The sequence below is a fragment of the Lycorma delicatula genome, chromosome 1, assembly GCF_047948215.1.
Source record: "Lycorma delicatula isolate Av1 chromosome 1, ASM4794821v1, whole genome shotgun sequence".
Taxonomy (NCBI): Eukaryota; Metazoa; Arthropoda; class Insecta; order Hemiptera; family Fulgoridae; genus Lycorma; species Lycorma delicatula.
The window spans coordinates 338,884,840-338,903,125 of record NC_134455.1 but is presented as its reverse complement, the minus strand read 5'-3'; the positions used below and the strand labels follow the sequence as shown (position 1 = coordinate 338,903,125).

The following is an 18,286-nucleotide window of genomic DNA, read 5'->3' as shown; positions in this document are numbered from 1 at the left end:
AAATATTTAGTGACAATATTGCTTGGCTTTGACCTTGGGACATATGATAAAATGAAACTAACCTAGAATTTTATTAGCTGTAAAAAAAAAAGTAGGTTGTTATTTCTGCTGTTATGTTAGGAATGAATGAAATGGATTCTGAGTGGGAAGGTCTTGTTAGTTTACCAGTTGATCCTCCTAGGAAGCGAAATATTTGTAACGGATGCAAGTTAGTATTTTCATGCTACCGTTTTAGAATTCTGTGGATTATATACATTACTGTGTTAAAAAAGTTAGGTTTTTGTATTTTTAGATATTCATGTTACAAATCTGAGATTCCCAAGTGATATATTTTAGTGGTAATTAAATTAAAAATAAGAGTTAGTATTCGATTTAAAATAAAAGTGTTTTCACGTCAGCGGGTGGCTAATAAGTACATTACTTCACGGATTTTTCAATGAATATTAGATATTTTCGTGATCAATGAAAGTCACCACAACTCGTATTATAACTACCCCATTGTTTTTATTAAAAAATTATTGTAAAACTATTCTTTTTTTTTCTAAAAAATATTTCTGTATTCTCTTAAAAATAGTTGTTAAATTCTTTGCTTTTTGTACCAAACATTTATTGAAGATAAAAGTTTTCATGTTTTATCACAAATTATTAATCTTTAGACATTCCTTCATATTAGGTAGTTTTTTATCTCATGTCAGTGATGTTATACAAATATCATCTTTGAGTTTGTTGAAAGTGAAAGATAAGGATTCTTATTTCCAATTGAAATAATAAGGCTGTGTTGAGATGTAGGTGGTTGTCTTGGCTTTTAGACTGCTCCTTTTTTTTACCCCTTTTTTCATGAAAAGAACCTAAAAGTATGCCTTACTAGGCTTACTTTTTTTAAACAAGGTATAAGGTATATTTGGTACATATTCCAGATCTGTGTGACTAAAACTAACCGTCAGCTTTTCCTTCTTTTTGTAGTTGATTCTACTTTTGTTCAAAATACACAATATCAGTTGCTTGTATACTTTTTTCACTTTCTGTACACTCATAATAAATTGATCATTTAAATCTAATATCTGTTTTGATTTATAAATGTGAGTGAATAAATAGATAAAAAGTAATTAAGACAATTACATATTATGCCCTCATTGTTAATTTTATGCTAACATTTCTAAGTGATATAACAGGATATTCTATTACTTTTTTCTAGTTCATTACACGTGAAAAAAACAAATATGAACAAAAACCATAAATGAATGGATTTTTACAAACACCTAGCTTTGTGTATTTTTTTTTAACTGTTAAGATCTGGTAACAGAAATAAATAGGTGGTCAAATTCAAGAAAAGATAAACATTTTATTCTTAGCATATGTTTTGGAAAGGATAATAAGAGTAAAATAAGTTGTAACCAGTATTAAAAAATAGTTAAACCCAAAGCTGCGCTGATCAGGTAAAACAAGTTTGTTTTAAATATTCAAGAATTGGTTTTGGTCATGATTATACTGTGCAATGTAGTCTGATAATTATTTAATCCTGCTTGTTCATGCTTTTCTTAAGGAATGATTATACACTGTTTATTTTTAGCACATTGGGTAAAATACCCTTTTTTATAAAATAATTTATGAAATATCCTAATGGTTGCAAATTTGTTGTTCCACTTTGTTGCAGTGAGGGGATACATCTTCCTAACACAAAATATTTTATTGTTCTGTCAGCCTTTAAATCTATACTGTTTTTCAAAAATCTGGGAAAGACATTTTTTTTTCTTAAACAAAAAATGCTGTGCTTAGAAATTGTGAGTTTATTTACTCATTTGAACATTAATTTTACTTTATATAAATTGATGTGGTGCTTTATTACTTTTTATAAAGTCCATGGTGTTTTTATTATAGCAGCATTTTCAGTAAGCTGCTGAATTATTGCCATTTATAATATCTATATAAACTAAGTACAGATCTCAGTCATTTCAGGATTAAATCCAGTGCTTGGTTACTATTCTCTTCCCTCATGAATAATGATTTGTGGTTGAAAAAATGAAAGAAAATAGACAGTTTACAATTTCTTTGTTATGATCACCACACAATCCAAATAGCAGTCTATGGAATGGCGACGCACAACATAAAAAAAAACTGGAAGTTCAGAACCACCATTTCAACACCAAAAGTCATGTGCTCCATCTTCTGTGGTAAGGGATAGGTTTTGTTGGTTGCCTCCTTTTCCAAGAGGTGAGGTTATAATTGCTTAAATTTATTATGATAAAAATGCTGTACAAAACTGGTTATCTTCTCTAGCAAGCTTTGTTGTTGAGGAAGGAATGAAGAAGCTGATTGTAAGATGTGAAAAGTACTTTAATGATGGTGAAAATTATGTAGAAAAGTAGCTTAAGTTATGCTCTTATGTGTAGTAATAAAATTATTTTGTTGAGTTATATTTTTTATTAAAAAAACTATTTACTTTTTGGATACACCTTTGAAGCAGTGACATTCAGGGTCTATCATAAATGTGATACGACCTGCAAAGAAATTGAAAGATTCTTCAACAAAGACTTCTTTCTGGAAGTGTTTCTGTAAACAAACATGAGTGACTTTAGTTTAAAAAATGTGTTTAGGGAAAGCTAAATTAACTTTAACCCATTAACTGTCAGGCATAAATATACTCATTTTTTTAAAATAAACCTTTTATTTTATTCTTTTTTTAAGCATTTGAAGTGGAAATATTGTCATATCAAAAAAAATATCAATTATTGCTCAGGAATAAAATCGTTCATTTACACATCTTTTGCAAAAAGTATGCAAAATATGTCATTGTCTGAAGAATATAATAACAATTTATTAAACTGAAAGTAATACAGTTACAAATAAACTATTTTAATTTTTTTTTTGTTTACACAAAATTATTTATTTTCTTTAAATTCTTAAAAACATTTTGAATGTAGGTGTACTTTACATTTTATACACAAAAATGTTTTATGGTTTTGCATTGCTTACATTTTCATCTAGCTTTTTCCCTATACTCTGAACTAACATGCCTTATTTGATCATAATGAAGATCTTCTGGCAAACTGTTTTTTGACAGATGACCCTGTTTGCCATTGGTGGTGAAGGAAAATTGTCTAATTTTTTCTGAGCGGCTGAGCAATAATGGTGTCTTATCTTTATTTTCGGCTATATCTTTTTGTATTAGATAATGGAAATATGCTATTGTGGTTACTGGCATCTGTCATCACAGCATTAACATTCCATCTCGCAACTGTAAAATTTGTTTTCTCATCAAATGTAAAATCAGATGTTCATCTATTCACTTTCTGCAATTCTTTAGAACTGGATTTTTGAATATCAATGGCTTTTTCAGTGTGCAAGTGAATCTCAGATGTACCTGCTATACTGTTGAAGGGGTCTCAGCAAATTTTCATCAATATCTTCATCAGTAAGTTCATCAACTTAGGTGGAGTATAAGTTGCATTGATGGCAGTTGCTTGTGAAAGCAACTTCATCATCTAAAATGCTGTTTAACTTGTCAATAGTTTTACAAAATTCCACATTTTAACAAATTCTTAAACTTCAGTAAAACAAAATTACTACTTTTAAATATATTGCACAAGTATCACAAAGTAAACACTACTTCACTAACATGAAATTGACTGAGCACATAGTTGTAGAAACTGAAAATTTTATAAAATAATGATTTCTATAAAAATAGTAAAATCAAAACAAAATGTAATGACTAAAGTAAACAATATCAGTGCGATAGACTGGTTGACAAAACAAAAATTTAAATTTAACAAAATTAAACATTTTCTTCAAACATAAAAATAGTATAGTGTGGGATTGCAAAATTAATTTTAATGCAAGAATAACATGTTGCATGCCTAGTGTGTGATTTATCACTCCATAAGCCAAAGGTGTGTTTCACACCATTATTTTTAACAGGTATCCATTTACACACCATTGGCTGTTAATTGGTTAAAGTGAGTAAGCTTGATGTTATTTTTAGAGATAAGCTATATCTGTAACAATTATGAGTTAAATTACTTTGAAAATTTATCTGTCTGTAGGAGACCAAGTGTTGTATGCTGGTGTTCAGCTTTACCTAGTGAACCTCTTCAGCCCAGTTGTAGAGTTATACTCCTGCAACATCCGGCTGAAGAAAAAAGGTGCCTTCGTACTGCCCCCATGCTTGTTAGAGGATTAAGCTCGGGATCTTGTCTCATATTCAAAGGAAAGAAATTTCCACAAAGCAGGTTAGAGAATATAGTGAATTCTTATTTTATTTACTGTTTTGTTACCCCACAATTTTACATTTAACTCTGTAGTGAGCTAATTACTTTTGGCCTTTTATGTTTGTCTAATTTTTTTTTATCTACTGCTATTACTCCTATTGCAAGTAGTCCATGCACTCTTGATATATATGTTTGTAAATTTTTTCTAAGAATTGTTTATTAAACTATCACTATTAAATAAATTGCACATTACTTGCCTTCTGATCATTTGGAATTGTGCTTCTGGAAGGGTTTGAGATTGTTATCAGGCTCTTCTTTATTGGTCTAACAGGTGACAAGTTGATTATTGTCAACCCAATGGTAATTTTCAGAGGATTAGGAAATCCTCTGTGCATAGTTGAATATTACATTTGATTGTACTGTGTTTTGTGTTAATTTAATATTTTGCCAAATTCAGTGTGCTTTTAAATTTTGTGTTACTACATTTCATGTTAGGATCATGCTCTTTTATGTGCTATGTGTAAAATTTTCTTGGTGTAATTAACATCTTTTCATCGTGTAAATAGGATTTGCATTAAATTTGACATAACAACAAGCTACATGAAAAAACATTTGACAGAATGACCAAATATTATAAAAGTTTCTAATCACTTGAAGAAGTGTTCAGTTAAATCTCCAACATTGTACTAACTGAAAAACTTATGAAACATGTACTTTATTTTAGAAAAAGAAGACTGATTATTATGGTCTGTAAGAAACTTTATTTTAAGAAAACAGTTTGTATTAATTACAGTTTTACTAATTGTTTGGTGAAAATCTTTACATCAGTAGAGTAAACAGTTGACTGATATGATTCAAATAATCATAACAGGCATTCCAAGAACTTTTATAAAATACATTTTATTGTTGTAGAAAATAATTCATTCATTCATTTGTCACCTATCTAACATATTTCCCTAATATTTCTTATGCTTATCAACAAATGAAAGAACTGCTTTAAATAAATTGACCTCATCAACCAGCTGCCCAATATGACTCCACTAGTTGCTATTCACATTCTTAGCATACAAGGGTCATTCAAATATAAACCAAAATTTGTTTATATAACTTTATTGTTATTAGATAAAATTAAAAATAAATTATCTTATTTTTCTATATTGTTTCCTTCAACAGAAATACATTTACTCCACTGAATAGAAGATAGCTTCCTGATCCCCTTATCAAATAACAAGATGTCTGCCTCAACAACCAATTGCGCATATAATGTTCAACTGCGGCATCATCTTCAATTCTTTCTCCTCCTAATGCTTCTTTCAGCAAAGCAAACATGTAAAATCACACATGTGTGGAAATCAAGTCTGGACTGTACGGTGGGTGTTCAAGAGGTATCCAATGAATTTTAGCGAGTCTGAGCTGTTGTGTGTGGCCGTGCATTGTTGTAGAAGGGGGATATTGCAAATTGGTTGCTGGCATCACTTGTTGTAGTAAGCAGCCTTGACATCATCCAGCAACGCAATAGTATGCCGCATTTACCATCCTTCGTTCATGCTAGAAATCAATCAGCAGCAGAACTTTTCTAGCTGACAAGTGTTTCTTGGCTTTGTTCAGTGGCCCTTCCCCCACTTTTCTGTCACTCCATTCTTGTTCTCTTGCTTTCCAGGATGTAGTGGTGGACCCATGTTTTGTCGCAGTACAGTCCAAAATTGCCTCTCCTTCTTCCTCAAAGCGATTTATAAGCCGCTGACAGACGTCTTTTCTTACATTTCTCTTTGTCTCAGAGAGGACATGGAACCCACCTTGTCAATACTTTGCAGCTTCCAAGAGTGTCTGAAAACATTTTATATACACTCCCAACTCTTATGCCCACTTCTGATGCAATTTCAGAGACGGTTATATATATGATGATCACCTTCCACAAAGTCATGAACAGCCTGAATGTTATTCCCAACTGGGATTCAAATCCAAGACATTCTGGCTGAAAAGCTGAGGTATTACCTACTCATCATGGAGGTCAACATCTGTATTTATAATATCTAGTTTTTCTCTCTGATCTTTGGATGGAGAGCCTAGCTGCAGGTGGCAGGACACATTCCCACATTGCAGTAAGGAGAAAAAACAATCTATATGATGATTAATTGGAGATAAAGAGTAACTGAAATTAATAATGGGCAAGCAACAGCAGCATCTGAGGTGTGGTAGAGGTACTGTCTAATGGAAAACTGCATACCAAAAAAATACCCTAAAGCAATTAAGGACACTATGCTGTTGGTGAATATTGGCTGGCTGTAAATAATTCAACATTCGAATAGAAGTTTGCATGCCTTTCAAAAGCTGATAGTTGTATTTTATGTTCTGTCATAATGGGTGGGTATGTCTCCACACATAAACACCCATTTTGACTGATCTGGAGAGATCAGACAAAAAAATAATCCTTGGTGGGGACAACAGATTTTTCAGTAGTTCTGGAGAGCACCTAGAGATATATACCTCAGCAATTGGTGGTTGATATGGTCAGAACACCAAACTTTAAAGTAATTTTTTTATTTTTTTTTAATTCCGTAATAGTTTTTTCCTTAATTACATTAATTTTTAATTAATACTTTTTAATGGCTTCTTCTTGGGTTAAATAGAACTTTGAACAGATCTTCTGGTGAGGATTACTCAAGAGAAAATGTAAGAACTATGTCATTATTTGAAGTCTTCAGGCTAGATAATTTAAAAATAAAATGAGTAGGTTAGAGCTGCATGGTGTAATAAGTCAGTAAGGTAAGACAAAAAGATAAACAAGATTTTTTGTTAGGGAGTTATTAATAATTAAAAAACAAAAATAAAAAAATAAAAATGCAGCAGTAAGATTAATACAGGGCAGAGATTATCTAATACAAGCAATATAGTGAAATTATTTCAGTCAGGATAAATTCCAAGCCAAAGCCTACTATAACAGTGCAGTTTTATAAGTCAACCTCATCAGTAGAAGATAAAGAAATAGAAAAGATTTTTTAGAAATCTAGTTGTAAACATGAGAAGGAAGATTACAATTTATAGTACTGGAGACTGCAATATTATGTTAGGAGAAGGATGAGAAGGAAATTATTGAAGAGAATGAGGATAGTTAAAGAAATCTCAATGGCAACCTTCTGTGACCACTGGATTTCTGGCGCATATGGTCATCTCAAATCTTTGTAAGAAAAGACAGATTAAAATTTTGTCCCATTCTTGTTTTTCTAAAAATTTCAAGTCCCTTTTCTATAAATTAGAAATCAGTTTACTTTCAGAAAACTAACTTTCAGTTAGTTTTTTTTTTGTTATGATTTATCAAAAAAGATTAATTTTGGAAATAAATGAGATAAAGCAGAGGTGATTGATTTTGTCAGAAAATAAGATGATGGTACATAGTAATAAACCAAACGTTTTTACAAGGCATATTGAGAAAGTAGGTATCATTAGGCAGTAAAAAAAACAAATTCATCTTTCTCAGCTATATCTAAAATCCTGTCTTTTTACATAAGTTTAAGAGGCATTTATTATAAGTGTAGCATTTCTTTTTAAGAGGTAACATCACTTTTGTTATGATCTTTATTGTCATCATTGTTGCTGAAATGAAACCTCTTCAGTCATAAAAATCTTTTTTTGTTTCTAACCAAAGGGACAAAGTGAGTTTTGGGTTTTAGCAACAGTACATTTTAGCAGAGTGTTGCTTTGAAGATTGCATCGTTTGTTATAAATTTTGTGATGCAATTTTTTGAACAATAAGTGGCAGCAGTAAAATGAATCGTGTTACAAGAATTTAGAAATTAAATTTTGTCTCCAAAAGATTGTACGTGAGCTTGCAAGTTACTATTGCTGAATGTTGTTTTTTTGGGCGTGAAGGATGTCTTCAGTCTGTGGACTGTTATTTTGTCACTTCAAACAAAAAGATCGAACCAAAATATTGTCTGTTACTTTGGTCTTTTTCTTATCAGAAAATATATTAAGACCAGGCATGAATGTAATTTATAAAAATTCTATGTGGATTGATTTCTGATCGGAATTAAAATTTTTAGAAAAACAAGGAATAAGACAAAATTTTAATCTTTCCTTACAAAGATTTGAGATGACTGCATGCACGGTTATTCATTGATCACAGAAGACTGCATGAAGCCCATAAAAGTGTCGTGACTATTCCATCATTCATGGTGTTTAGATCATACAGTTCAATCATCTGGTGATGAGTTGGCCAATTTCACATTTTGTGCAATTAAAAAGTGGACAAGAAGTTGTTTCAAAGTCATTGGGTTCCCAGATCAACTGAACATTTAAAATGCACAAAATGAGTCCTGAATATGATTTGTTGTTTTGTAATGCCATCATTATTTTATTAAGCAAGATTAGCCCATCTGCATGAAATAATGATCACAGTTTTGCTGTGTAGAAATAGCTAAGGTGCTTTCTAAATATGCCTACTAGATAAAAAAAAAGTATAAAGAATTTTTTATTGAAGATGATGCTTAAACTACCTTTCTAAAAAAAATACATTGTTTGATGCTACACTTATTTCTATGTAAAGACAGATGAAGTAATAGATCATGTATGTGTTGTAACAATCTAATGAAATTCTTTTTGTTGAGGGAACTGGAATTGCATATTTAATGTAGCTTATTTAAACTACTCTTGACAGACTGAGGGTATGTTAACGAATTGTATTATAATAACTTTTTCTTAGAATTTGTAATTGGAAAAAATATTACAGTTTGATTTTGTTGAATATATTATGTACATCTATAAGAGTTATTTGTATACATAATTGTACTCTTTGTTCTTAAACAGTATTAATATTTGGAATTATTGTTACAGTTTATATAAAACAATAAATCATTGAAATTAAAAAAAATTAAGTTGTTATAGATTAGTATTTTTAAACAAGAATATATAAAGTAAATTATTGTTGGGCATTTTGTGTTGCTTAAATCATATTTTGTTGTCACTTTTCTTGTAGCAATGTGGACATTCTTTCTTGTATGATAAATGAGTTGTATTACATCAGTTTTCACTTTTATTTATGTGATACCTTCTCTTAAAATGTTGACTGCAAACATTATAAATTTACATATATTTACATCTATAATGATTATTATTTATATAATTTATATGTACTTATTTATGTGCTGAATCGCATCGTCATTTTACTTTACCAGCCAGAAGATGTTTCTTTTTTGTTGTTTATGAAACAAAATTTGAGTCTCATGTAAAACATTCTGAATGCTTAAAAACCTATATGTTTGCATATGAAACTATAGAAAAGTATAAATTAGTAAATACAAAAAAAAATTAAATATTTTAAAATTAAAAACTGTTTAACTGTAAACATTGTTTAACTGTAGGTGCTTTAATGATTGTGGCCATTGTTATGTCTGTTCATTATGTTGATATTTGACTTATTTTGGGCTGTTAATGATAATTATCCTAAGAATAAAATAAAAAACTAAGGCTTTTTATCTAGTTAAAGTGTGCAAACTAAGTATGATATTTGTGTTTAATTTTAAACAAATACTTAAAATCCTTTGTGTGGAACGCATCATGATGATGTGTTTCCTAATTATAAATTTGCTGTTGTAGCATGTTTTTTACCAGGTCATCTGATAGTGTAAGATGAACTTTTTAGAAGAACTGGAGAACAATAAAGTTTAAATAAAATTTTTATTTATTAATCAGCATATGGTAATGATTAACTATGAAAAACAGCTTGCATTCAAATAGTGTTTCCATAAAATGATTTTTTTTTTTTTTAGCTACATTGCAGATACTCTATCCATATAATTATTTTTTTAACTACTTTTTACAACTTTTTTATAAATTTTCATATAAAATTACATATAGTTAAATAATGACTATACGTAATTTTATATGACAAAAAAAAGTTGTTGAAAGCAGCAGTACTTTGTATACTAGTGAACAAGTGATTTTTTTTTTTACTTTAGTGTTACACAAAAGAATATGAAACTGCATAACAATCAAATAAACATAACTATAACTTATAATTCATCACTCCGCTGATCTTTTCTGTGGTGAAGTGGTAATGTCTCTGATTTACATCCAGAAGTTCTTGGATGAGATCCTGGTCAGGCGTGACATTTTTTCACACCCCTACCAAACTTCATTATTATCCATCAGTAATTGCTATTAGGAATCAGGTTGTTGTTGCACTACAAATAAATAATAGACTTTAATCCTTTTCTTCATAGTAGTTGTATAGTAAAATTATTTATGACAAAAAGGATTTAATGGGCGTTTTATGATCTATGACAAAACATTTTCAGCGATGTTTGTAGTCTTCATCATTGACACTTTTGGTTAGTTTGTAGAGTAAATTATGTTATATTCATTGTCATCCTTCCCATTAATCCAGTTGTAAACAATCAGCCTGTACATCATGGATCTCCACTTAAATCTCTCTCTCCATCATTATTCCTCAAAAATTTTTTCCACCTTTGTTCTCTTATTCTTTCTTTCAATCTTTTTTCTGTTATCTTTAATTAAAAATTTGTTTTTCTGTACTTCTACTTTGCACTCTCAAAGTGGACAAAACCAAGCTAGCCAGTCCTATTCAGTTTTCCCTTGCAGTGATCTTAATCCTGGATGTTCTCTTTTTTTAGTATTTTTACTCAATTCCTAAATGTTTTTCCTACACTGTTTCTTAAAAGCTTCATCTCGGTTGCTTGTGAGTAATACTGGCTTCTCTTCTTGTAATCATCATCCATCCATGACTAAATCGTAGTTAAAAAAAGGAAAATTACCCTTGAATATTGTCTGTGTATGCTGCATTGAAACTTCTTTAGATTTGTAAATGATAAAATTCTCTTGCCATCGGTGATTTACTATTTTTTCTGTTCTCATACATTTTTACTCTAAATATCTAAAATTTTGAAATGTTTCTATTACTTCTTGCATTTATAAATTGCCACTTCCAGCTCTTTCATTCCTTGTTTCTACTGCTTCTTTGCTTTCTATATATTTATTTTTTTAATATTGTTATTTTGTATTGCAAAGGTAATGAAAATCTAAACATTCATGATTTGTTTATTTTCTCATCTTCATCCTTTCATGTTACCAAATCATTATAGTTTGGACTGCAGCTCTTAGACCTTCACTTAATTCTGTTTCTCCACCATCTTTTTCAAAAACATCAATCACCTCTGTTCTCTTTTCTAGCTCTTTGTTTTCAGTCCAATTTTTTTAGTTTTTTCCTCTTCAAGGTTGTCAGCAGATAAAACATGTCGTTTGTTGTTGTATAAAATTGTTATTGTTTTTAGTAAAATTCGTGATAAATAATTAAATACTCCTTTAAAATTTTTTAAATAAAATTAACCGATCAAATCATTAGCTGCTTTTTCAGTTAAATAAGTTACAACCAAAGTTCCAGATGTTAAGTTGAAGGATTTCATTTTTTAAATCCTTAAAGAATTTTATATTAAACTGATATTTAATATAAAATTCTACCTGATTCTTAAATCAATTATAAACTGTAATTCTAGGTATGAAGAACTTTATGAAATACTTAATAATCCGAATACCATATTGCTTTATCCATCAAGATTAGCTGTCAATTTGGATACTGTTTTAAGAGAAAGTGAAGATTTTAATAAACCCTGTGATATAGTCTTAATAGATGGCACATGGCCTCAAGCCAAAACCATATATAATAATACTCCAATTCTTCATACAATGAAACAGGTATGCTCTTTAAATTTTTTAAAATAAAGCAGAATGTTATATTTATTTTTTTATTATATATTTTTTATCATGCGTATCATATAAAAGTACTGTGCACTTAGAAAGTTAGGTTACATTTATTTCTCTTATTTTAAGTAATTTGTAAGTAAGTATATTTTACCATGAGTTACTCACTATTTGGTATTTATCGTGTAATTTTTTCTACATGTATTTCGTCAGAATATAATCCTTAAAAATATTCAGCATTTTCTAAATAATGATATTATTCAATCAGCTGACTATTATACCGGTTTAGACCTAACCTACAGTCGTAGTGATGTTATCTTTTGAAATAGACTTCAAATCTATTTTTGAATAATACTGAGATGGTTGTTTATTTTAATTCCTTCTAATTTTTACATTAATTTTTGTTTTTATTTTACTTTTTGATAAGAGTACTATCAAAATCATGAGTCCATATTAATCAATATCTTTGTCAAATTCATGATTTACCTCCAATATGTTTTGTACAATTTACAGATATATTTTATTGTACTTTCATGTTGGTGAAATATAATTTTTTATTCAAAAAATTTTGTAGTAACAAAAGAATTATTTAAAATTAGAAATGTTTTAAGTATAATAATGACAATACTATATTATGTAATGAAGTTACAAATGATCACATTAAATTGGAAAATGACTTCTTGATACATGCTGTTGCCACCATATACATTAAAGACCTGAATACTAATTAATAAACAGTTTTAGAACAAGTTTACTGTAATTCTAAAAATGTTTGCAACTTAAAGAGAGCAAAATTTATTTATTATTTGATTAAAAAAGTGAAAGATGAGCTTACAGGATGCATTATAAGATACAACTATGATACAAGAATGCAAATCCTAAATTAGAGCGTTTTGTTTCAAGTTAATATCGATAATAAACAAATTCAGTAGGAAATTAATTCTTAATAAAATTATTGAATAAAAATTTATTTTATGATTTGTTATGTGCATTCTCATTGTTATAATCTTTGAAAGAGGAAAATAAATTATATTCATCAGCAAGTTTATTATCTCCTACTTATGAATGAGTCTTTTGAAATAACTTTTAAGTAAAATTATTTGATGTGCGCAGTCCTTATTTTTGTATTGTGATCATGGGTATCTTCATTTATTTTTAGATATAGAGTTTTCGTAATATAACTTATTTAGTTTTATTTTTTTTTTACTTTTTTAAAAATTTTTATTTCTTTTACATTTCTTTAGTTTGTGTTTCTGATTATTTTAAATCTCAATTAAGCTAGCCTATATTTAAACGTAAGTCCATTTCATTCTTACATATTCATTATATAAGCTGAGTATTCACTGATCTGGTGGGTGTAAAAAAATTAATTTATAATTTGTCTAGGATATAACTTAAATCTTAATAAAGATTAAAGATAAGAATAAGAAGAATAAAAATTATAAAGAATAAGAATTTATTTTAACCTTAAAATTAAGTTTGAAAGGGTGTGCTGTTGTTTTGTTGTCTTGGTTCAATATAACTGAACAGTTTTTAACACTCTTTAGATAAGTATTATTACTAGGGTATAGTTCTATTAGTTTTTTAAGAAAAACACTGAACATTGCCAATATAAATTTATCATTTTGAAACCAACAGATATTTGACAAATAAATAACAGTAAATAAAATTAGTACAAAATTCATTCAATCTGTAAAATTTATTAAATCTTTTGCTCGGTACATTTCCTTAGCCATGACAAAAAATGCAACTGTATACATGAATTTGTTTGAAAAAAAGATAAGTTTGAGAACTTATTACATTGAAACTCCTATCTTGCTATGACATGTGAGTATAAAAATAAACTACTAAAGTAATATTTTTAAGTTTGTAATCGATAAATAAATATAAAGTAGGAATGAAATATTTATTATAAATGAGTTTATATAAACAAAAAAATCAGTGATATAAATCGTTCAATACTTCGGCAAAGAAAACAAGCTTACACATATGTGGGGCATGAAGGTATTGCATAAATACATATTTTTTAATTAAAAAAAGGGTTGGAAAATTAAAAATTTTAAACTATAATATTGAAGAAATTCAGTATATCAACACAAGGAGGATGTGTTCTGGCTGGAAATTTCACATGGTAGAACATCAATGTCATCTGGAAATGCCATTGTATTTGTATTGTAAGTCCTTCATAAAATTCAAGATTTAAAATTCAAAATTTAAACCTGTTAAAATCATCTCACTTTGTTTATTTTGTGTTCTTTATGGTTCAATGAATATGTTTTATATTAACAGTACAAAAAATGTGATTGGATCTCTATTTTTTATTTAATTCTACTAGTTTAGTACTTCTTGTGTTCTGTTTATTTGTATTGTTTAAATTAAATTAATTTCATCAAAGAAAATTCTTTTCTAGATAGTGTTGCTGACTCAATCATCATTCTTTCATTTATATAATTTTTTTTTAGATTGTAAACACTTTTCCTTTATAATTTTTCTATAATGGTTATATTTTAGTAATGATTAAATTTCCTTTTAAGTAAATACACTCAGGTATCGTTCTTCTATGGTGAATAATATACCTGAAAAGACAAATGTTATTTAACTCCAGATGACTTATTAGAAGTAGCATTTCTAGGTTTATGTTTACCACGACAGTCAACTTCCAGTGGCACTCTTTTTTAATGATCTACAAATCTAGTACTGCTTACTTGGATTGTTTAAAAACTCTAAACTTTTCTCTACATTCAAAAACATTTTTAGAACCAGCTGGTAAATAAGCCTCAGTCTTGCTCATGAAATTTTTTATAGTTTAACATCTAAAATTTTTGTAGAATAAATCAGTTGGGTGGGTTTCCCAACTGATGTTGCAACAAAAAACTTCAAATCTGGATTTAAAGTCCATTCAAATCTGCTTCATAATCAAAATATTTGAATGTGTTTCCCATTGCAATTTTTCAGTGAATAAGTTACATAATCTGTATTGTGTACATATTTTTCTTCTTTTGTCAGACTGTCATCATTTCTTTAGCCATTCATATGGCAGATAGTGTATTCCTCAGAAAAATTTGCAAAGAAATGTAATTTTTAAATGGCAATCACATTCTTTTATTTAAAGAAAAAAATTAATTTATATATTTATTCAATTTTATATATTTATCAATTTTTGGGCTGTATATATTTTATATATGTATATTAAATCGACTAAACTGAAATAATCTACACTGAATGTAAAATATTTTTTAACCAGAATGTATTAAGCATTAGCTAATGACGAGTGACTTCTGTACAACCATAATAAACTGGAAAATAAGTGGATACTTGTTCAAAATGATATAAATATTACAAGAATTATAACAACTAACAGTTTTGCTATTTGATGTTATATAGTTCAGTATTAAATTTACAATTCAGTTCACTCTTCTTGATTTATACATTTACAAAAGAAGTTTAGTGAAGCTCTACTTGCTTTAAAAGTAAACAAAATAATGATAAATAATGAATTTGTAAATTAATTCATTTGTCATTTAGTGAAGGATGACATTCATCACAGTCTGTAAACTAAATAACTAATAAACTGAACTATCAAAGTATGTTCTTCACTCACTTCAGAAATTATATTAATTATTAACTTCTACCCTTTTGAACGTTACTTAATTAACGTGAATGTGGAATAGCCAAATGAGTAGGATGATTAGAGTCTTTGTATTAAATGCGATTAGTTCATTCTAGCTTCAGTGGCCAGTTTGTAGTGAACAGTTGCTAAGTTTTATCAAAACAACGAACGACATATTTTTATCTACATTACATGGTAAATGCTACCATATCTTACTTTAAACAGGTTTCCATATTGTTATTGTAAGTCAGAAACAATTGACATAAGCATGTATAGATGTAGGCTTTATACTTGGCACGTGGCTCGTCAGCATAGTACCTGTTTCCCTTCGATCCCAGCCAATCACCTATAGTTGTTTAAAATAACAACTAATGCATAACTATAATAGCTTATTTACTTTTTCATATTAACAATTCATTATTAAATTGTTAACATAATAATTAAATTAACAAACATAACATAATTAGTAATTTTTCTTAAATTACTAATTATGTTGTTTGTTTTGATTTTTATTCTTTTTGCCATAATAAAATGAAAGATACGGTAATAAAATATAACAGAAACTAAATTTTGCTTGATAATTAAAAATGTTTTAATTATCAAGCAAAATTTGAAAAACAATGACTAATGTAGTCATTGTTGAAATGTTTCCTATTGCTTATTTTTCAAATGTATATTAAAATTTAATATTTCTAACCTTATGAATCAGTTCAATTTGTTCTATACAACTGTCAGCTTCAGTGATTTGCAAGCATTTGTTCACCTTTTCACTGTATACTATTTGTGCAAGATCATAACAGTTAATTCTTTTGCGTCCCATTTTCAGTTGTGTATTTTTTGTGAATTAGTATTGTTGTGATATATTTGAATAGTTTAGTCGGAAAGAGAAATTTAAAATTTCAAAAATTGGATTGGGGAACTAAATTCCAAAGTCAATCCCATGAAATTGTGTTAATGTTGTAAAGTTCATTGCAAATCTACCAGTAGTTTTTGTATATGAGACGTACATCCATAGCAATCATATGCAAAATATGCAAATAAAATGTGAATTTGAAAATTTAATACAACAGAATGTTTTAAGAAACCTATTAGTAAAGGAGACAGAACAATAATTTTGAATGCAGGAGGAATGATGGGATTTATACCAGATTATTTGATGAAAGTAGTACTTCAGGGGATTACTATGAATTACACTAACTTCTCTAAATGGGTTCATAATAAATTACTTCCTAAATTGCCTGAAAAATCTAATTGTGATAGGACAATGCACCTTATAGTTAATAAAGCTTCTAATTCAAATGCTAGAAAGAAGATAATGATAAACTGGCTTCAGTTTAATAAATCCCAATATCTCAAAATGAAAACCACTTCACCGATGGTGGGAAAGGTCCACTAACTATTGAACTGGCCTGTACACACTATCTCTCCACTTGTTCGCCAAGTGAACAGCCTACAGTATTAAAGATAGGTCTGAATCCTTGTTCTACCTCAAGAAACTGAAATTTGTCATTAATCTAGTCATTTATTTGTCATTAGTAATAGTAATGCTAAACTTCAAATTTACAATTAAACTAAATTCAGAATAAAATCTATATCATGGAATAGTGAGAATTTTGCTCCAAAAGAGCGAGTGTGAATACATGTAATTATGCAAGTGTAAGCATATGGAGTTCCATACTAGATTAATGGTTATATACTTGAGTTGATGGTATAATTAATTTTTTGAGTATGTCATTTATATGCCATCATAGTTAATCATTTTGAGTGCATGTTCGTAGCATGAAAAGTTTAGTATGAGCAAATAAATTTTAAATTCAATTAATAGTTCACATATTGACTAATTTAATTCTAATTTGAATTTTGACATACTCATATTCTGTAGTGAAATTCTCATCTTTGTACAGTGTCTTTAGTGACCTCAATAGTAAAAATTAATGTTATTGCAATGCAATAATACTATTAGCTTTCAAATTTAGTATGCTGTTATTAATGCAATTACCTTTCAAACATTCATCCTTTTGTAAGATTATCTGTGAAATAGTTTCACTTCAGAAAAATATAAATACTTATCAAAAACATATTAACAATTATATTAATTTAAAAAAACGATAATTATACTTTTATTTTTTATTATTATAACATATAATTGAGTTTATCATACATTTTTGGAACAGGCAAAATTAGTTCGAGGAGGTGGTAGCGAGTATGTTATTCGTACACAACCAACTGAAGGATGTTTATCAACACTAGAAACAGCAGCTCAGGCTTTAGCTCTGGTGGATAATAGACCTGATTATATTGGTACACTCTTAGAACCTCTCAAAGCACTCTGCTCGTTCCAGCTGAATCATGGAGCTGTTACACATCAAAGTAAAGAATATTTAATCCGTACACAGATGTACCCTAAACTTATTGGAAAAAGACTGAGTAAATTGCTCAAAGAATCTGAACATATTAATAATTTGTGATGTTTTAAGTAAATTTTTTTTATTTCACTAAGTGTATTTGCTTTGATATCCTTATTTTTTGTCTTTCACCTGTACATAAGATCGATAAAGCTTTTTTTCACTACTGCATTTGTACTTTATCATCAGTATAATTCTTAGGGACATATTACATTACTTAGTACTACATTCAAGTTTTAAAGTAGAATTAACAAGGTATTCTGGCTATTATCTTTTTAACTGTAAGCTGTGATCCATGTAATCGGCAATAGATCACACGACTGAGTTTCACTTCCAGCCTATGTTTAACA

At 28.6% G+C, this 18,286-nt stretch overlaps 1 protein-coding gene across 1 annotated transcript; it reads left to right on the top strand.

Annotated features, from left to right (window-relative positions):
- The first annotated feature begins 69 nt into the window (after positions 1-69).
- On the top strand, positions 70-18,026 carry Dtwd2 (DTW domain containing 2). Its single transcript, XM_075382272.1, has 4 exons — positions 70-208; positions 4,041-4,226; positions 11,717-11,915; positions 17,706-18,026. Exons 1-4 carry the CDS (start codon positions 114-116, stop codon positions 17,997-17,999), a joined length of 774 nt encoding a protein of 257 aa, XP_075238387.1. The 5' UTR covers positions 70-113; the 3' UTR covers positions 18,000-18,026.
- The last annotated feature ends 260 nt before the right edge of the window (positions 18,027-18,286 follow it).